Source organism: Hemiscyllium ocellatum, chromosome 16 (genome assembly GCF_020745735.1).
Source record: "Hemiscyllium ocellatum isolate sHemOce1 chromosome 16, sHemOce1.pat.X.cur, whole genome shotgun sequence".
Lineage (NCBI taxonomy): Eukaryota > Metazoa > Chordata > Chondrichthyes > Orectolobiformes > Hemiscylliidae > Hemiscyllium > Hemiscyllium ocellatum.
Genome location: NC_083416.1, coordinates 31,690,096 through 31,712,113, shown reverse-complemented (window position 1 = coordinate 31,712,113; position 22,018 = coordinate 31,690,096). Strand labels below are relative to the sequence as shown.

General features: G+C 40.4%; 1 protein-coding gene across 2 annotated transcripts in view; it reads right to left on the bottom strand.

Moving 5' to 3' along the window:
- The window catches only part of stk10 (serine/threonine kinase 10), a 111,168-nt gene that overhangs the window by 25,420 nt on the left and 63,730 nt on the right, over positions 1–22,018 (bottom strand). For both annotated transcript variants that reach the window (XM_060837104.1, XM_060837106.1), the window contains exons 5-11: positions 21,595–21,667; positions 16,854–17,048; positions 15,125–15,206; positions 8,469–8,603; positions 5,097–5,756; positions 2,609–2,739; positions 2,100–2,223 (exon numbers count right to left, since the gene is read on the bottom strand). In XM_060837104.1, coding sequence (XP_060693087.1) covers positions 2,100–2,223; positions 2,609–2,739; positions 5,097–5,756; positions 8,469–8,603; positions 15,125–15,206; positions 16,854–17,048; positions 21,595–21,667 — 1,400 coding nt within the window. The remainder of the gene's footprint in view (positions 1–2,099; positions 2,224–2,608; positions 2,740–5,096; positions 5,757–8,468; positions 8,604–15,124; positions 15,207–16,853; positions 17,049–21,594; positions 21,668–22,018) is intronic.

The following is a 22,018-nucleotide window of genomic DNA, read 5'->3' as shown; positions in this document are numbered from 1 at the left end:
GGAGTTTGTGGATGAATGCCATGCCTCTAGGAATTCCCTGGCTGTTCTCTGTCTGGCTTGTCCTATGATGGTAGTGTTTTCCCAGTCAAATTCATGTTCCTGGTTGTCTGAGTGTATGGCTACTAGGGATAGCTGGTCGTGTCGTTTTGTGGCTAGCTGATGTTCATGGATGCGGATTGTTAGCTGTCTTCCTGTTTGTCCTATATAGTGTTTTGTGCAGTCCTTGCATGGTATTTTGTAAACTGCGTTAGTTTGGCTCGTGCTGGCTATTGGGTCCTTTGTTCTAGTGAGTTGTTGTCTGAGTGTGGAAGTTGGCTTGTGTGCTGTTATGAGTCCCAAGGGTCGCAGTAGTCTGGCTGTCAGTTCTGAGACGCTCCTGACATATGGTAGTGTGGCTAGTCCTTTTGGTTGTGGCATGTCCTCGTTCCGTGGTCTATCTCTTAGGCATCTGGTGATAAAGTTGCGTGGGTATCCGTTTTTGGCGAATACCTTGTATAGGTGTTCCTCTTCCTCTTTTCGCAGTTCTGGTGTACTGCAGTGTGTTGTGGCTCTTTTGAATAGTGTCCTGATGCAGCTTCGTTTGTGTGTTGGGGTGGTTACTTTCATAGTTTAGGACTTGGTCCGTGTGTGTTGGTTTCCTGTGTACCCTTGTGGTGAATTCTCCGTTGGGTGTTCTCTCTACTAACACGTCTAGGAATGGGAGTTGGCTATCCTTTTCCTCTTCTCTCGTGAATCGTATTCGAGTGTGGCGTTGATGATTCGGTGTGTTTTTTCTATTTGTGTTTTTGATGATTACAAAGGTGTCATCGACGTATCTGATCCAGAGTTTGGGTTGGATTTGTGGTAGGGCTGTATGTTCTAACCTTTGCATAACTGCCTCTGCTATGAGTCCTGACATTGGTGATCCCATGGGTGTTCCGTTGATTTGTTCGTATATCTGATTGTTGAATGTAAAGTGTGTGGTGAGGCACAGGTCCAGTAGTTTAAGTATGCCGTCCTTGTTGATAGGTTCGGCCTCCTGTGTTCTGTTATGTATGTCCAGTAGGTTGGCTATTGTTTCTCTGGCTAGGGTTTTGTCAATTGATGTGAACAGTGCCGTCACGTCGAATGATACCATGGTTTCTTCTTTGTCTATGTGTGTATTCCTGATGATGTCCAAGAATTCCTGTGTTGATTGTATGGAGTGTTTGGATCCGCTGACTAGGTGCTTCAGTTTTTGTTGTAGTTCTTTGGCCAGTTTGTATGCTGGTGTCCCTGGTAGTGATACTATGGGTCTGAGACACAGACACATCGACCTGGACCCCACATACAAACTACTACAGCTGAAACTGACACCCGGAAGCGGCAAGAACAAACCACTATAAATACCGGAAGAAACATCAAAGCAGTGCTTCACAGGAGGCTCCAATAGCACTGATGATGTTCCCTAGCCAGGGAACGAAACGTTTGCAGCAAAAACTTCCAGCTCGGCGAACAGAACCACAACAACGGACACCCGAGCTACAAATCTTCAACCAGACTTTGAATGGCCTGTTTCCACACTGGAGGGATTATATGAAATTAATTTCTTTAAAACAAGAATGCACTCTAATTGCTTTTTGCTACATTTCAGACTGTTGCCTTAAACAAACATCAAAAACCACCAGTGCTTCTCATCCCCAACTCTCAATTCATACTGACAAGAATCTGAGGATGCTGTAAACATAGATGTGGGCCTCTATATTTTCACATGGAATCTCTTCAGCTAGATAGTGGTTAATCTGTGGAACTCTACCACAAAACACTACTGTTATGGAGGTCAAGTCATTGAGTATTTAAGACAGAGATACATAGGTTCTTCTCAATGGCAGGAGAATGGGCTAGGGAAATGTATCAGCAACAATTGAAGGGCAGACATGATGGGCTGAACGGTCTAATCGTACACCTGTAATGTATGGCCTTCTATACATAAAAATGATCACTGTCATCAGGTGGCTAACTGTCCTTGTGGGGAAGTTGGATTTATCCATGAAGACAATTACTCAATAGCTATAACAATTTTGAGCCTCATTACACAAATGACAAAAAGCAAATGTTTAAAAGCAGAAGACAAATCATACATTAGTCTCCTGTTCAAACCGACGAAGCATTTGTTCCAATTGCTGTTGTGATTTGATATTGAGTTGAGTTTGAGCCCGATGTTCTTCCTTCTGAAGCAACCGTAACTCTCGCAACTCTTGTCGCCTGTCAATTGAAGAACAAAATCAAAGATCAGGCAAAGCTTTCACATGATGTACATTACAGATAATTTTGGCATGAACCTTATTTCCCCCAAGTTACACAGCTCTCCCTTGCCACAAAAACATTGTTTGGTATTTTTTAAAAACTAAAGCTATCATGTATGGAAGTAAAACTATATAATAATTTTTCTACTCCACTTCAGCTCACAAAACATGGCCATTGACTGTTCGTAGACACGTGTTATGGAAAAATTACAGATTTGCTCAAGCAGATCAAAGGCAAACCTCCAGAAAGAAATAAAATATTCAAAGCAGACTGTAGTTATTCTGAGCTATTTGTTCAACTGATTCAAATAACTTCAGAAATTATATACAAGGTTTTCACATACCTTAGGAAACGCATTTCTTCAGCTTTCTTCTCATCCTCACCAATAATCTTTGATGTAGTGACACTCACTTCAACGCCATCTACAACAAATTTTCTTGTTCGTTTCAGAGTTTTGTTATTTGCCTTGTTACCCTACAGGAATTTTAAAAAAAATTGTACAATGTAAAGCATGGTTGATTGCATTCTCTCAAACATGGAAAGTCTAGGTTTGTGTCACTTCAACTTTTCACATTTTGACAATTTGCTAAACACAACAGAATCCTGGGTTTTCCTATGTTATGGTGAGAGGTATTTATTTATGATTTAATTTCTCTGGCACTGCCCATTAAATACCAATGCCAGAAATCAGTGAGTTTTTATACTTTAATGTCCATGGACGGTTCTCAATTTTATGGTCAAGATGGTCTTGCTTACCTAAAGCTACTGACTCAAATTCCTGTACAACTGAACACAGCCATTATTCACTTTGCAAAGTCAGAAACCGACAGCAAATATCTTAATCTCCAACATGCACGGTCAACAAATCATTGCAAAATTTCTTAACCCAAGGCTTACAACTACTGATATGCCTACAACAAAAAAAAACCTTCCATAGGCAAGACATCAAGATGTTCTTTGTGCTATGCATTAGCAAACTCCTTTGGTCAGATGTTTTATGACATTGTGATTGCACTGCTTAGGAAGCAACTTGTAGAAACATTTTTGACCAGTTTGTGCATTTTATATTTATCATTTAAACTGATGGCAATCTTCATTACTATTAAATACTGAAAATAGCGAGAGACATTTAGTTTGCCTTGGAGCATAGAATCTCTGATCCAGTTATGAGTTAGTTTCTTTTGTATATGATAGGGAGTTGCGGTCATATACAATTTTGGGTTCTTCAATTGAGGGCAATTTTTTTTATATGTAGCTTATTTTTCAGAATAATTTATTATTTTAACTGTGCCATTATTCCACTGAGCTTTAATGACGGATATTTATCCACAAATTATAAAAACAAACTTAAAGTCTGTCTTCAACCATTATGGTCAAATGATTAGAACTACACAAACAGTTTGGGCAGTGTTTCCAAATAGAACACTATTAGATTGGATTCTGTTCACTACATACAAGAAAACTTTTTCCAATTTAATGAAACAATTGTGTCATTTCAGGGAAATTAAAAGAAACTCTGGCAGAAGTTTTGCTTCACTATTCATGGTCATTTAGACAGAACACTTACAACTGGAAAAAGATATTGCGGCTGTACAGGACATTGGATAAGATTAGAGTGGTGGTGGAAAAGCACAGGTCAAGCAGCATCCAAGAGCATCCAAAGATCGATGTTTCGATGTTCCTGATGAAGGGCTTTTGCCCGAAATGTTGATTTTCCTGCTCCTTGATGCTGCCTAACCCACTGTGCTTTTCCAGCATCACTCTAACCTCAACAGCACCTGCAGTATCCATTTCCCCCCAGGACATTGGTTAGACCACTTTTGGAATAGTGTGTGCAATTTTGATCTTCCTATCAGGAGAATGTTGAAATGTTCAAGGATCCAGAAAAGATTGACAATGATGTTGTCATTGTCAGAGGGTTTGAGCTATAGGGAGGGGCTAAATAGACTGGGGCTGTTTTCCCTGGAGGATCAGAGATTGACAGGTGACCTTAGAGGTTTATAAAATCATAAGGGGTGTAGATAGGGTAAACAGACAAGGTGTTTTCCCTGGAATGGGGGAGTCCAGAACCAGAGGACACAGGCTTAAAGGTGAGAGGGGAAAGATTTGAAAGGGACCTAAGGGGCAACGTTTTCACGCAGAGTGTAGTGCGTGTATGGAAGGAGCTACCAGAGGAAATGGAGAAGACTAGTACAATTACAACATTTAAAAGGCATTTGGAAGGGTATATGCATAGGAAAAGTTTAAGAGGGATATGAGCCAAGGGCTGGCAAATGGAACTAGATTAATTCTGGATATCTGGTTGGCGTGGACGAGTTGGACCGAAGCATCTATTTCTGAGCTGTACAAGTTTAAACTGACAAGGTGACAGAAGCTGCAAGAGATAGAACATTCATATCTACATGGGCTGAAGAGGAAATAAATTTGGTTGCTTGCTATAGCTACAGGATAAATTCTGATATTTAATGCTTTGTCTTCTGTATTTATGAAAAATACAATAACAAAATTAAATTGATACCAATGTACAATATTAGGCTAAATACGATTATATTGGCCATGGCTAGGAAACACTAATGATGCAACACTCAAGTCTCATTTACTTGAAGGGAATCTACTACAATCATTGACAATATGTAAAAACTAAATCATCATTTAGAGTATTTATTTTGAAGCCTCTGGCAAATATAATGTGTGTGGAGTATTTGGCCTATTAGAAGAAAATTACTTTTTAAAACCGTAAAGCTTACAAATATACATTTATACCAAAGGCACTAAGAAAGGGAATTTCTTAATGAAACTAAACAATTTGTCAGTACAAAAAAAACACTTACCCGTATTGACAGAGAGCCACTTTCCTTGTTTAAGGAAAGATCATTTGAAAGGGAGATATTCAAATCAATGCTGTCAGAAGCAGATATGCTACCTGAATCAGAATGTCTCCTTGATTGTGTGGTGGTAGAATCTATTGCGCCATTGACAGTCAATGAGTCTGGAACCAGAGTAACTTCTTTATCAGATTGACTTCCTTTTTCATTTTCAGTTAGCACTTTCTCATTTTTCAAATCAGCACTGTCAACAGAAATCTGTATGTCTGTCGGCTGGACAGTCCCAGAAGTGTCCATCAAACTTGGTTGTTGTTTAATGGAATTCTGTTCTGAAATTTGTGCTGAAGCATTCATGCCCTCATTTGATTTTGTGTTGTTAGTCTGCAAGTCCACTTCTGGCTCGAGTTTGGTACATGGGCTCACTTTATTATCATCAGTTCCAGAATCTGAGCTCACAGTCTGAGCTGAGTTCTCACTCTCAGCCTTGTCACTGTCACCGCTGCATATACCTTCATCCAACAGACCTTCACTGGACTTGTCAGCTTGATCTTTTGTAACTTCAGAACCACTGTTGATTTCCAATGATTCTCGGATCTTGGGAAGTTTTTCTGCTTCTAGACTGATTTGGCTCAGTTCAGAGGGACCACGTGTGTGACCTTGAAGGGGCTAAAGAACAACACTTTTATGCAGGATTTCAGCTAAATTTAAAAACAAAAGTCTGGACAAGTAATGTTTCATAATATACATCATTTTTGCGTCAATATTTCATGTCATATGAGTAAAACCCTAAGTATAACCCTTTCAACACAAGAATTTCTCCATCTGTAATTGGCCTAAGAAGAAACAAAATTTAGCAAAATCAGAAGCCAACCCCAAACAATTCCCATATCCCTGTGATGACTCCAACAGAGAGAGCAAAGACAAATATAACACCAGTGTTTAATTTGTCTGCTAAAGTAAGAGCACCTGGGTAAACGTGCATTTTTGGAGTAACAGATTGGTTGAAATGTCTCTGTAGAATATTTTACAGGCAACATGCCTGATGGGTACAACTTCTGCAAGAACAAAATTCAGATTAAGGATCTGCGTAAACTGAAACTCTAAACAAGAACAAAAGTACCCTGATATTTTGTTTTTGAGCTTTAGATAAACTATGAAGCTGATTATTGGAATTGTATTGCTGGCTTTCACAAATGAGTCAGGAGCAAGGATGAGTGGAAGTGGACACTGTGTTCAATGCAACCATGAGCCGCTCTGGGGCTCCTTAGGGGTCGTGATATTTTACCCCCATGGTCAGAGAGGCGGAATTCTACAAATTGGACTGGGTATCAGCAAAATTCAACAGTGTGTGTACTGGTTAATATGATTATTATGTATTATTCTAGAAATAACCAAACACTGATATGTTCAGAATGATAGTATTGGGAGATGCCTCCTCCCACAAATTCACGCATTAGTTTTTGGTGCAGTTGTAACTTGGAAGTCAAGTCCATTTACACTGACAAAGTGACCTGTAGGAAAATAAGGACAGAGAGGAGGGATAATGACGCCAAGTACAGGTAAAGAATTGGTACCAGCTATTCTGAATTTCTTGCATATTCACTTACCATCATGGTGTCCAAAATCTTTACCTAACATTTATAAGGAATTAGTGAAAGTGCTCTTTCAGCAAGAGGTTTATGCAATTGAGTGGGAGAAAACAGAATGCAGGTGTTGGACTGGAGATGCTGCAGGCATTTCTACTCTTAAACAAAGTGGATGCGCAGGTATTTCTAGTTAATCGCTTAGACATTAATGCTAAAGTGATTGATTAAATCAATTAACTTCTCAAGTTAAAGGTATATCAGGTGCGATGAATGATAACACTAAATTTAGTACAGAGAAACTTCAATTATCCAAAGGACACAGGTGGGGAGTATTTCGTTCGGTTAATCGAATTCCGGATAATTGAATGTCGGATAACAGTTTAACCAAGCATAAAGGACTTTGCGATCTTGCCGGATAATCGAATGCCAAATAATCAAGGTTCCTCCGTAGTCACACAAGGATCCTTGGCACAACTGACTAGTGCATTTGGCTGTTAACTGGAAGGTTGGTGGTTCAAGACCACCCAAGGACAACGTCCTCCTTACTTGGAGAAAGTGAGGACTGCAAATGCTAGAAATCAGAGTCAAAAGTGTGGCGCTGGAAAAGCACAGCAGGCAGTCCTGAGGAAGGGCTTATACTGAAACGCCAACTCTCCTATTGTCTGACCCGCTGTGCTTTTCCAGAGCCACACTTTTGTCCTTGTAGGGACAGCACTCAAGGAATGCCAACAGGCTGAAAACGGTTTGTCCCTAACTCATTTACATAATTGGACAAGCCACCATGGTAAACTGTGTCTTGATTCTTGTCCTCTCCTCAGTACAGCAATACTTGTCTTACTTTTTTAAAAAAGGCCAAAATTCCCTTTTGATATTGACTCTCTGAAGTGATCTTATTTGTTAAGGCAGAACATTCCAGATGATAAAAACTTTACATCAAGAGAGATCTGATCTCCTCTGGTTCTTTTCTTTACTATCTTTGCCACTCATTGTCTACGCTGTTTCTCCCCAACCACTGCATCATTACCCCAGCAATTTTCAATGTGGGCAATAGGACCGAGTTTTGCAATACCCTCACTAGGAATGCTTTACGGCGTGTTCCCAATTTAAATGGTTACAGTTAAAATATCGTTGGGAGTGAGCAAGTAGGTGGAGTGGGAATTCTGCTTTCATTTTTTCTTTTTAAAAAGGGGATGAAGCAAGGTGGGGGTACTGTCTATGGAGCACCCATCAGGACACCTCCCCAGAAGACTGTACAAACTTCCTCCTCCACTACTCAAACTTTAAAATTCACTCCTCTTAGCGTCCCTCCCAAAATGCTCAAACCTTTCTTGTTCCAAGCCCCTAACATACCTAGATCAGGGCATTTACTGGGTGTTTTCACCCTAACCATGCCTGCAGTTCTGCAGCATCCAGTTGAGGCTGGCAGCATCAGAGCTATCAGATTGGTCCGCAGCTCAAGATGGGACATCTGATCACCAACGGAGTGCATCTTCTGGTCTGCATCAACTTTGGCTGTAGGATAGGCATCTCACCAGGCTGTCGGTTAATTGCTTACTTTTCAACCAAGGCACAGTGTGAGAGAGGGGTGTGGTATAAATGGTGTCTCTCAGATATAAAGCAAAAATAAATCAATTCAATTTTGAATTAGTAAAGAATCTTTTCAAACATATTCCCATGTTAGTATGTATGAGAGATTCTAAACCCAAGTGCAAATCAGTGCAGCCATGTTTCAGTCTGGCCACAATTTAGAAGCCAATTTGAAAAAGTAAACACTATTTCAATCTGCACTCACTGATAATGGTTCTGATGAGTCATCATCTTCTACTTCCTCTCTGTTGTCTTCGATTTCCTCCATCACTTCAGCTTTTGCTTCTGCCACCAATTCCCGGAGTGGTTTATTACTACTGACACTGCTCACAAAAGGGTGCTGTTAAAAAAAGAGATTAAATTGACTATATTTAGTCTAGCTGTTACTTCTCCAGAATTAATAACGTCAAAGATAGAGTCATAGAAATCTACAGCATTACAGCAGGCCCTGCAGCGTATCATGCCGGCCAAAAATCCATCTAACTATTCTAACCCTAATTTTCCAACAGTTGGACCCCGATTATCACTTAATTCTGGATCACAGTTTGCTAAGAAAAAAGGGACCAAGAAACCTTTCCCTCCCTCAAAGTAGTTTCAGCAACTAGAAATGTAATAATTTGTTAAAAATGTTTCATATAAAGCCAAAAACTTATTTTAAAATCCAGACATTTATCAGAGAGACAGTTACTAAAAGGTTTTCATAGTGTTCTCATTCGACAAAAGTAATAAATGCTAATTAACCCTAACCAAGGAATTTTAATCTTAAAAAAAATTAGAACTCTTGGGAGTCAAGTCCATAGCTCCCTGGAAGTGGCCACACAAGTAGATCAGGTGGTAAAAGGTGGTTAATGGCAAGCTTGCCTTTATTGGTCAGGGAACAGCGTACAAGAGTAGGATGACATGTTGCAGCTTCTTAAGACTTTGGTGAGGCCATACATTCAATTCGGGTCACCACATTTTTGGGAGGATTTGGAGACTTTGGAGGGGGTGCAGAAGAGGTTTACCAGCATGCTGCCTGGACTGGAGGGTATGAGTCACAAACAGAATGACTCGGATTGTTTTCTCTGGAACAGCACTGGCTGAGGGGAGACTTGATAGAAGTCAATAAAATTATGAGATGCACAGACAGGATTGACTTTCAGAATCCATTATAGAGTTGAAAAGTCTAATACTAGGGGGCATGCATTCAAGATGCAAGTGGGAATTTCAAAGGAAATGGGAGGGGAAAGGTTTTGTTTTAAAAGCACAGAATGATCAGTGTCTGGAATGCAGTGGGTGTTTAAGCTACTTTTAGATAAACACGATTAGATTAGATTACTTAGTGTGGAAACAGGCCCTTCGGCCCAACAAGTCCACACCAACCCGCTGAAGCGCAACCCACCCAGACCCATTCCCCTACATTTACCCCTTCACCTAACACCACGGGCAATTTAGCATGGCCAATTCACCTAACCTGCACATTTTTGGACTGTGGGAGGAAACCAGAGAACCTGGAGGAAACCCACATAGACACGGGGAGAATGTGCTAACTCCATACACAGTCAGTCAGTCACCTAAGGTGGGAATTGAACCCGGGTCTCTGGCGCTGTGAGGCAGCAGTGCTAACCACTGTGCCACCGTGCCGCCCATAACACGAATATGCAAGGAATGAAGGGATATGGATCAAGTGGGCAGAAGGGATTAGTTTAATTTGGTGTCATGTTCAGGACACCATCATTGGCCAAAGGGCCCATTCCAGTGTTGTCGTGTTCTATGTTTTAAAATAAACTATCCCTCAAGGTTTCATATGTTACTATGCTATTAAATAAATGTGCAAAATTTAGATATGAAAAGGCAACTATTTATAACTTAATTAACATGGACATAACCTTGATATTGGCTTCTCAAATTTATGCACATATAAAATTCTACTTTGACTGTTTGTGCATTGTTTCTCAACGTTAAAGTTTTGAACTCTGGCTGATGGTCAAGTTCAGCCACTTTGAAGCCAGAGGTACACAACTCAGACAAATGCTGCTTGGCTGTATACACTTTAGTAATCTGCAAAATGGTTTATACCAACAAAACTTTCAGCACAACTCCCAAAAATATAAGAGTCTATTTATTTATTAAAATGAGTCATGCGGAAACTTTGAAACAAGCTATTAGTAAGGGAAGGGAGAGGGTGAAACTCCTGCCAAATTAATCATTTCTGTATAATAGGTGACATACAAGGTTAACATGGAGGTTTAGTTAACAGATTATCCATTGTACTGCTTAGCCAAAGTTGGATTGGCATTTTTCTAAAAAAGCATATAAAAGGGACAATTATCTCTGATCATGTGCTGTTGTATGTGGGAGTGCCAATATCAAGTAAAGTTATCAACCAAAATAGGTTAAGAGGAAAGGGTCATTTGGATGAAAATGTGCACATGTAAATATTATGTCCACATAATTACTTCAGGGAAGGTGGTGGCAAAGTGAAAATGTCACTGGACTAGTAAGCTAGAGCTGTAGCCCAACGTTCTAGGAGCAGGGATTCAAATCCCACCTTAACAATTGGCGGAATTTACATTCCAGATTTAGTCATGGAATTTAAAACTCAGTGACTACCTGCCTAGCTCACAAATGTATTTGAGAGGGAAATCAGCCCTCTTTACCTGGTCTGGCCTACATGTGATTGCAGACCCCCCAGCAATGTGTGACACAAATGCACTTTGAAATAGCCTAGAAAGCCTACAACACTCTGCTCATGGGCAGTTAGTGAAGGTGAACAAGTGTTGGTCTTGCCAGCAAAGCCAATATCCCAAATAATAACGATGGAAACATATCTCAGACTATGTAATGCAGCACACTTGTAAGGCAGCAGTTAGCTGGAGCAGTTGGAAGGGTGGGCAAGTTGGCACAGACAGTGGCCTGAAGGACCTGTTTCTACTCGAGTTCTCAACCCAAAACACTAACTGATTTCTCTCCACAGATGCTGCCAGACCTGCTGAGCCTTTCCAGCAATTTCTCTTTTTAGGCCTGTTTCCATGCTGTGTGACTCTCTGACTCTAAGATAGGGATAAAATGGTGTCTGTACATCACTGCAACTTTATAAAGGCAGCATCCATCACAAATAAGAGCATGTGTACTAATAACAATAAACTATTCATAGGGACTCGTGGGACTGAATACTGCTATATTTTTTAAACAGATAAATTAATTGTAAAGCATTCTCTAAAATGGACTCCTGAAAGCAAAAATAAGTTAAACATCATCTGCCAGAACTTAACTAACCTGTCTTCCTGCATGGGAACGCCAAGAATTGTTTCATTTGCTAACAACCATATTTAAACACTGACAGGAAAATATATCTGTGTTCATTGGAAAAGCTCATTGAGAAATTGAGGGTTTGGTTAAGAAAAAGGAGGAAGGTATAGACAGGTAGATCTAGTGAATCCTTTGAAGAGTATAAAGGCAGCAAGAGTATAGTTGAGAGAGAAATCGGAGGGCAAAAAGGAGACATGGGATAGATTTGACAAATATAGTTAAGGAGAATCCAAAGAGTTTTTACAAATACATTAAGGACAAAAGGGTAACAAGGGAGAGAATAGGGACTGAAAGATCAGCAAGGCAGCCTTTGCGTGGAGCCACAGGAGATGGGGCAGATAGTAAATGAGTATTTTGCTTCAGTACCTACTATGCAAAAGGATATGGAAGATATAGAATTTAGGGAAATAGATGGTGACATCTTGAAAAATGTCCAGATTACAAAGGAGGAAGTGCTGGATGTCTTGAAACGCATAAAAAAAGGGATAAATCCCCAACACCTGATCAGGTGCACCCTAGAACTCTGGAAAGCTAGGGAAGTGATTGCGGGGCCTCTGACTGAGATATTTGTATCATCGATAGTCGCAGGTGAGGTGCTGGAAGACTCTCGGTTAGCTAACGTGGTAAGGACAAGGGAACTATAGACTAGTGAGCCAGACGTCGGTGGTGGGCAAGTTGTTGGAGGGAATCCTGTGGGACAGGATGTACATGTATTTGGAAAGGGAAGAACTGATTAGGAATAGTCAACATGGCTTTGTACATGGGAAATCATGTCTCACAAACTTGATTGAGTTTTTTGAAGTAACAAAGAGGATTCAGCAGGGCAGAGCAGTAGATGTGATCCATATGGACTTCAGTAAGGTGACAAGGTTCCCCATGGGAGACTGGTAAGCAAGGTTAGATCTCATTGAATACAGGGAGAATTTGCCATTTGGATACAGAACTGGCTCAAAGGTAGAAGACAGAGAGTGGTGGTGGAGGGTTGTGTTTTTTAGACTGGAGGCCTGTGACCAGTGGAGTGCTACAAGGATCGGTGCTGGGTCCACTACTTTTCATCATTTACATAAATGATTTGGATGCAAGCATAAAAGGTACAGTTAGTAAGTTTGCAGATGACACCTAAATTGGAGGTGTAGTGGTCAGTGAAGAAGGTTACCTCAGATTACAACAGGATCTTGATCAGATGGGCCAAATAGGCTGAGAAGTGGCAGATGGAGTTTAACTTAGATAAAAGTGAGGTGCTACATTTTGGGAAAACAAATCTTAGCAGGACATAGACACTTAATGGCAAGATCCTAGGGAGTGTTGCTGAACAAAAAGACCTTAGCGTGCAGGTTCTTAGTTCTTTGAATATGGAGTTGCATGTATACAGGATAGTGAAGACGGCATTTGGTATGTTTTCCTGTATTGGTCAGGGTACTGAGTACAGGAGTTGGGAGGTCATGTTGCAGGACATTGATTAGGCCACTGTTGGAATATTGCTTGTAATTCTGGTCTCCTTCCTATCGGAAAGATATTGGGAAACCTGAAAGGGTTCAGAAAAGATTTACAAGGATGTTTCCAGGACTGGAGGATTTGAGCTATGGGAAGAAATTGAATAGGCTGGGGCCGTATTCCCTGGAGCATTGGAGGCTGAGGGGTGACCTTATAGAGGTTTATAAGGTCATGAGGGGCATGGATAGGGTGAAGAGAGAAAGTCTCTTCCTTGGGGTGGTGGAGTCCAGAACTAGAGGGCATACGTTTAGAGTGAGGGGGGAAAAGATTTAAAAGAGACCTGAGGGGCAACTTTTCCACAGAGGGTGGTGCGTGTATGGAATGAACTGCCTGTGGTGGTGGTGGAGGCAAGCACAATTGCAACATTTGAAAGGCACACGGATGGGTATATGAATAGGAAGGGTTTGGAGGGATATGGGCCAGGTGCTGGCAGGTGGAACTAGATTGGGTTGGGATGGCTGGTCGGCAAGGACGGGTTGGACCGAAGGGTCTGTTTCTGTGCTGTACATCTCTATGACTCTATAACGTGGGCGGCACGGTGGCACAGTGGTTAGCACTGCTGCCTCACAGCGCCTGTAGACCCGGGTTCAATTCCCGACTCAGGCGACTGACTGTGTGGAGTTTGCACGTTCTCCCCGTGTCTGCGTGGGTTTCCTCCCACAGTCCAAAGATGTGCGGGTCAGGTGAATTGGCCAAGCTAAATTGCCCGTAGTGTTAGGTAAGGGGTAAATGTAGGGGTATGGGTGGGTTGCGCTTCGGCGGGTCGGTGTGGACTTGTTGGGCCGAAGGGCCTGTTTCCACACTAAGTCTAATCTAAAACACTGCCTGCAAGTACAAATCTGTCCATGTGCAATTCTTGCTATCATGTTCTCACAGAAGTGCTGTCATTTGGAAAGTGGATGAACCACAAAGGAAGTAGAATCATTAACAAGTTTCTTGGTGTAGAATAATCATTTTGAAATTTGTGGATATTTTTCCTAAAAATCACGGCCTCTTCCACAACCTATGTCCACTTACATAGGAGCAGGAATAGGCCATTCAGATCCTTCAGCTTCTTCCATCATTCAATGATATTATGGCTGATGAATGGCCTAACTCCAAATACTATACCTGTTTTTGGTCCATATCACTTAATACCTTTGCTTAAAAAAAATCATTTAAAATTAAAAACTGACCCAGCAGCCACCATCATTTGTGGAACAGAGCTCCAAACATTTAGCACCCTGTGTGTATAGAAGTGCTTCCTAACATCTCTCCTGAATGGTCTGCTCCTAATACTCAGACTATGCACCCCAGTTGTAGGATCCTCAATCAATGGAAATATTTTATCTTTATCAAATCTGTCTTTTCTTGTTAATATCTTAAATGGTTTTGATCAAATTGCCCCATAACCTAGTAAATTATAGAGAAAACAGATTTAATGTGTTTAATCTATTCTCATAACTCCTGAAGTCCAAGTTTCATACTTGTAAACCTACACTACTTCCTCCAAGGCCAATATATCCTTCTAAAGGTTTGGTGCCAAGATCTGCTCTCAGTCCTCCAAGTAGACTCTGACTTATTTGTCCATCATTATCATAGGCAGGAAATCCTGGGGAAACTTTAATGGACAAGAAAATTGGGGAAAACTTATTTTGTAACTTTCAAATTTTATTTGTCCTCTAAACAGTTTGGTCACATTTTTAAATTCATTCATGGGATGTGGGCCTCACTAGCTAGGCAAGCATTTATCATCTATTCTTACTTGCCCTTGGTGGTAAGTTGCTTTGAACCACTGCAGTGCATGTGCTGTAGGTGGATCCAGGTTGAATTTTAACCTCCATCCAACATTAAGACATCATGGCTACTGCATTTAATAAGAGTCAATAAAGCGTCTCAAGTTCCATTATCTCATTTCCATAGGTAGTATGGAACTACAGCAGTGTTTATATTTTTAAAAAAATTAATTTAAATAAACTCTATGACATTTCAAAAAATATACTGTGTGCTAGCTAGTATGAAACAATGGCAGGGAAACTTGACAAGGTACAATAATGAACAATCCAAGAGTCAAGAACAGATTCCACATGCTCTCACCTGTAATAGCTGAGCAGCACTTAAACGGGTATCCGGATTCTTATCTAGTGCTTTCTTGAGGAAATCTTTAAAATCTTGGGACCTACAGAGATGACAGTTCCAATTTTAACTCAGTCTTGTTCAAATCATTTTTCATTCGAAGCACTGAAAACGTTGCTCAGTTTTAAATGCAACATGCTTTGCATTAAAAAGGCAACCTTTTCCACCCCACCCACCGCTTCCTTCAGTCTTTCTCCACTTAATATTCAGCTCCTTGATTCTTCCTACTATTATGCATAGCCTCACATTGTTTCACATCATATCTGCATAACCAAACCCTCACCTGATTAGAGCCCCTCAGGTCTCTTTTGAATTTTTCCTCTCACCCTAAACCTACGCCCTCTAGTTCTGGACTCCCCCACCCCAGGGAAAAGACTTTCTCTATTCACCCTATCCATGCCCCTCATGATTTTATAAATAGTTGGACACCTAAAGAAAACAGCTTTATCTGGTCACGACTCCTGCCACTGGATACAACTGCCACACACTCTGGTGTCACTCTGGGACAAGTGTGCAGGAAACTATGGAATGCTTTGCAGCAACTCAATGCGGACTACACTGTTTTAAGGGTTAATCCCAAATGCATTCTCTTCGGTTACAAAAAGGAAGCTTTGTTGGTATCACCAACATTCCCAAGAACACAGACCAAATTTGAAAATATCACCTGCCCAAATTTGACTGCATTACAGAAGCATGTGTGACACTAAATGTTGAGTTTTACTTTGAAAGGTTCAAATTTGGTGATATTTCGCAAAAATTACTTTGTGACTTGCCCACTGTTAACTCTTAACCCACTTCAATGGGCTGGGAAAATTCTGCCATCCTTTTTAACAGGAGCTTTGCAGTTACTGTCAATGGCATGATCTTTCAGACCTGTAACATGAAACTGATTACACAACAGCAAAAAGCATGGAACCATTTTGTTGTGACAATTTATACAGAGTTGGGATTCTTCAGAGGGTTGATTATAATCTGAAGATTCATACTAGTCATTAACGCTTTCCTCAACACTTCATGACTCTTGTTCTTATCAGTTTGGCAAGTAAAACCATGTATTTGCAAATCTGAAGAACAAAGGAACTATCAAAGCCAAACTTTGTGTCAATACAAATGGGAATCTAAATTAAACTCTCTAGCATTTATCCCACCTGCAAGAGTTACTGTGTTCAAAGAGTGACCCAACTTTTCCAATTCCAATTAGTGACATTGTGGAACTAGAGCGATAAGTCATAATGATTAACCTAATGGCCAAAAATTTTGAACCGGCCAAGTCCACATGCACAAAAAACTGTGCTGTCTAATTTTATTAGTGCCATATTTTTCTTCCTGGATTTAATGAACATTGTTTGAGTTTAGCCACTGTGGGATGTCAGTGACTGATGGGGCACCTTGTCAAATGCATCCTGGAAATCCAAGCACAGCACATATCAATAGGTCTCCCTTTATCTACATTGGAGTTCTTTGAGGAAATGAAAAGCAATGAATTAGGTAACCATTATTTCCTTTTTAGAAAACTAACTGAACAAGAATTACAATGACATTTTCTAAATACTTTTGTTATATCCCTCCTCGTTAATACATTCCAGCACTTTTTATATAACAAATGTTAAACTAACTGGCCAGTCACTTCCTGCCTTCTGTCTCCTTCTCCTGAATTACAGAGCTACGTTCGCCATTTTCTAGTTATTACCATTTTGATGGATTTTCCAGCGTCGGAGGATCACTCTTGGCAATTTTCAACAAAACTCTCATTGGATTTAATTCATGATGAGGGGGCTCGATTTGAGCCATTTCAATCAATGTTATACCCAAGGACCAGATATCAGCTTTATAATCATATGGGGTATCTTTCATAGTCTCACACATCACCACTTCTGGGGCCATCCTGAAAGAAGACAATGGTGGAGAAAACAAAGTGTGGTAAGCTTATAGAATTCTATTAATTAGGAAGTTTTCCATGGTAAAGTACTTGCATGCTTAAAAGTAATGTGTTGCTGGAAAAGCGCAGCAGGTCAGGCAGCATCCAAGGAGCAGGAGAATCAACGTTTCGGGCATAAGCCCTTCATCAGGAATTCATAAGCCCTCCATTCTGATGAAGGGCTTATGCCCGAAACGTCGATTCTCCTGCTCCTTGGATGTTGCCTGACCTGCTGTGCTTTTCCAGCAACACATTTTCAGCTCTGATCTCCAGCATCTGCAGACCTCACTTTCTCCTGCTTAAAAGTAATCCTAAATAAATCCATTGTATACAGTGTCATAGATCCAATCCAAGTATATATTGCATATTTGAAAATAAAAAGCAGAATCAAATTAACAAGAGAGATTTAGGGCATTCGTCCAATTAATGGGAGGCAATTTGGTATCATTAGGTTAGTGTAAAGAAGTGCAACAACAACATTCCCTCTAACTTTCTTTAGAGATTTGTGGGCCAGAGGCTTACACACAGCAGCAGTCCCAGAAATCAATGCCATGATCAGCATGCTGACACCACATTGTGCAAGGAACATTGGAGCAGTGTGCACGGCCACCCAGAGGGATCTTTGGCAACTAACAGTTAAGCATGCAGTTTAGTATGTAGCCAAGTTAAAACAGATGGCTTATTTAAGACAAGTGTGATGCAAACTGTCCGTTTTAAAGGTGACAATATATTAACTTGAGGAATCAGATTTTTAAATTCAAGTGGAAAGTTAACAGATAAACCAAACTCCGATCATCCCAGGTCTAAAAGATTACTTAACGAGGTTAGAATTGAACGTGCAAAATCACTGAACAACAAACCCATATCTAGATGCCTTGGTAAAGTATGAATGTCCATAATCATTCAATGAAAAGTTTGATGTATGTTAGGAACAAAACCATAGGAACAGAAATAGGCCATCAGCCCATTGAGCCTCTCCACCATTTAATTTAATGATTGATTAAATGCTTTAATGCCTTTTACTCTCCCCACTCCGTAATGTAAGCCACCAGTAATCAGAAATCTTTCAACATCGACTCAAAGACGAAACCTCCACAGCTCCTGCCTTAGAGGATCTCTAAAACGTAATCAAGTTTTTTGAAATGTAACTAAGAGGATTAATGAGGCAGAGCAGTGGACAAGATATATATGGACTTCAGTAAGACGTTCATCAAGATTACCCATGGGAGACTGGTTAGCAAGATGGAATACAGGAAGAACCAGCCATTTGGATATAGAACTGGCTCAAAGGTAGAAGACAGAGGGTAGTGGTGGAGGGTTGCTTTTCAGACTGGGGGCCTGTGACCAGTGGAATGCCACAAGAATTGGTGCTGGGTCCACTCCTTTTCATCATTTATATAAACGATATGAATGTGAACATAGGAGATATAGTTAGTAAGTTTGCAGATGACACCAAAATTGAAGGTGTAGTGGACAGCAAAGAAGGTTACCTCTGATTACAACAGGATCTTGCTCAGATAGGCCAATGGACTGAGCAGTGGCAGATGCAGTTTAATTCAGATAAGAGCAAGGTGCTGCATTTTGGGAAAGCAAATCTTAGCAGGACTTGTATACTTAACGGTAAGGTCCAAGGGAGTATTGCTGAACAAAGAGACCTTGGAGTGCAGGTTCATAGCTCCGTTAGAGTAGAGTCACAGGTAGTGTTTTCACTGGAGCATTGGAGGCGATGGGGTGATCTTATAGAGGTTTATAAAATAGTGAGGGGCATGGATAGGATAAATAGACAAAGTCTTTTTCCTGTGGTGGGGTTGTCCAGATCTAGGGGGCAAAGATTTAGGGTGAGAGGGGAAAGAAATAAAAAGGGATCTAAGGGGCAACCTTTTCACAGAGGATGGTGCATGTATGGAATATGCTGCCACAGGAAGTGAAGGCTGGTACAATTACAACTTTTAAAAGGCATCTGGAAGGGTTGAGGGGGATATGGGCTAAGTACTGGCAAATGGTTAGGATATCTGGTCAGCATGGCCAAGTTGGTCCAAAGGGTCTGTTTTCGTGGTGTACATCTCAGACTCTAATTCTTCAGAAAAAATAATTTTCAATAGCAAGGTCTTTGCCCATTAACCAAGCCTGTGTAAATACCCCTGAAGCTGTCTCACATCTTCTCAATACATTTCCAGTTAGATTTTTATTATCAGCAAATTTGGAAATATTACATTTAGTCCCTAACTCCAAACGATTTATGTATGTCATAAAATGTTTCAAACCAAGTCTTGATCTCTATGATACGCTACTAGTCATGGCAATTAAAACGAAAATGTGCCTTGAAAAGCTTAAGATAAGGTTTTAAACATGGAGGTCTCTTGATAGAAGTAGCAAGGAGGGAGAAGAGGGCAATCATATCTATTAGTGAAATACATTATGCATGAGGGTCACAGAAACAAAAGGGCTGGACATGAAGTATAGTCAACAGTGAATGCTGGTTTTCTCTTGAATTTATGTTCTTGCAATATGTCCTGATGAATGCAAATGAAAGGTTTTGACAGATTGTCCTTTCCACGAATATTCCCAACTTGCACTATGTAAAGTGTTTGCATATACAATGTGTATTAAAAAAAAATCAAAACAGCCATTTAATTCTTGTTCATATATTTTAAGTGTTGCTACAGACAGAACACAGGATATAGCGTAAAGAATTACAGCCATATCTCATTCCTATTGTGTTTTGGGATTCCTCACTTCCCAGTCTAAAGTCTAAAAACGACATGTGCAATACTAATTGCTCTAAGAAATCTATGCCCTTCTTCAAAGCAGTTCCACTTTAGAGCGCTGTTGGTCACTCAGATGGTTGAAACTCTGTAGTTCATCCAGTGTGGCCAATGTTGGTATTACAGGCAGTGCCATCACTGAATAACCTAATTAAGCCTGTGATTGGGGATCTCAGTGAGGAGTGAGCAGGGGAAAGATCGGGTTAAAGGAGGAAAGGGGTAAGTTACTTTTAAGGGGCTACAGGACATACAACACCCCATACCTGACACGAGTCCTCACAGTGAAGCTGCCAGGCTTCCTGCATGGTGTGGGCCTACAACTGCCACACATCAAATACTGACAGTGGCAAGGATGATGCTCTTACTATTTGGGCATGCATGGCTTTAATAAAATCACAGCAGGCATGCCAACTGGCAATCCATCTGCCCAGCCCAGAGATATTTTGGGCAGATTGGAGGCAGGTACACAGCTACCCACTGGATTTTAAACAAGCAACCCCTGCCTTCAACACAGTTGTAGGAGCATAAAATCCAGGGCCCGTCTGCTGGAGCTTATGGTCATAACAGCTTGTGGATAAGTAAACTAATTTATTTTTCATAATCATACTTAAAACTAAAATTAGTGTAAACTAAAGTTATTTAACAGGTGACTTACAATGACTTGCATTTTTAATGGTCCTAATTTTGTTTTATTATTTGTTCAGAATGTGGCCGTCAGCAGTAAGCCATCATTCGTTGTCTATAAGATGCAGACCCTAAGTTCTAGGAACAAAAGTTAGGCCATTCATCCGATTGAATTTGCTCTGCTCTTTGATTATGGCTGATACGTTCCTCAGCCCCATTCTCCTGCCTTCTCCCCGTAACCTTTGATCCCCATACAAATCACCTGTTTTATCTTTCCACAACTTACTGACAAAGTGACAAAGAAACAAGTCCCTTTGAGGTCCATCACTACTTGCCCAAAGGGCAGTAAAGAGTCAGTCACTTTGCTGTCAGTCTGAAGTCAAATTTAGGCCAGACCAGGTAAGCTTGACAGGTTTCATTCCCAAAAGGATACTATTGAGTCATATGGGCTTTTAATGACAATTGGCAGCAGTTACAAGACCATTAGGTTAGATTTTCCAGATTTTCTTTAATGAATTCAAATTTCACCAACTGCCACAATGGGCTTTGAGCCCACATCTCCAGAACATTAATCTGGATCACTGGTCTAGTGGCATCACTGCTGTGCCACCACTTCCCCTAATGAATAACATTGAGCCACTTCATTTTCAAGATTTTGACCAAGGAACACAGCATTTGGAAGAGTTGCCAAAGACTCAGTGTTTCATGATTCTCAGGAATGTGATTTTCAAAGTTTACTGTTGATAAGAATCATGACCCAGCAGTTGTTGCTTTTAAAGCAGAGTACCCTCCAGAGAAGGAGAGCAAGTGAAAATTAGTACATATGCAATGTGCAGGATAACCTTCTCCTGAAACCAAGAACATAATTTCAACTTACTTTACCAGAATGCTCCAAATGTGTTTTGGAAAAACCAAGAAAGCATTCAAAGCAGAAGCAGAGTTTACTTTTTTTTAAAATATATAAACGAATCCCTCCACTGTGAACAGTGAATTGTAAACTAATTCTCAGGGAGAAATTAAAAGTTATACGTGAAGCTAAGTTAACCATAAAGTTCCTATTTCCAACCGTACAATAGTTAGTCTAATATTTGTATTCAGATAAGGATATTTCCATTTGCACTCACCAATAGGGTGTTCCTATGAATGTTTCTCTCTTTTGCATTGTTTTTGTGTTTTTTGCTGAAACACCAAAATCAGCTGTAAAGGAATGTATAAAATTACATTTATTAATTGTGCACAGGGAACTCTGATTCCTGTGTTTTAATTCAACACCATGTGGGTTCAGAATAGAAAGTATTCTAACATATTTTCTGATTAGCAGCAGAGCCGTAACCAATCCTGTAACAATCTATAAATAACCTTCAACAGTTTCTATTCAACTGAGCCATCCTCAACAAAAAGCCATGCAGTAGATTGTCTAGCAGCATTCATGGCCATTGAACATTGGAAAGCATGTTAAAAGTAATTCATTCAATGGTGAGAGAATAGTCACAACGAGGGCTTCATCATGACACTCAATGGCATGGCGACTGCCCTCCAAAAGTTTCA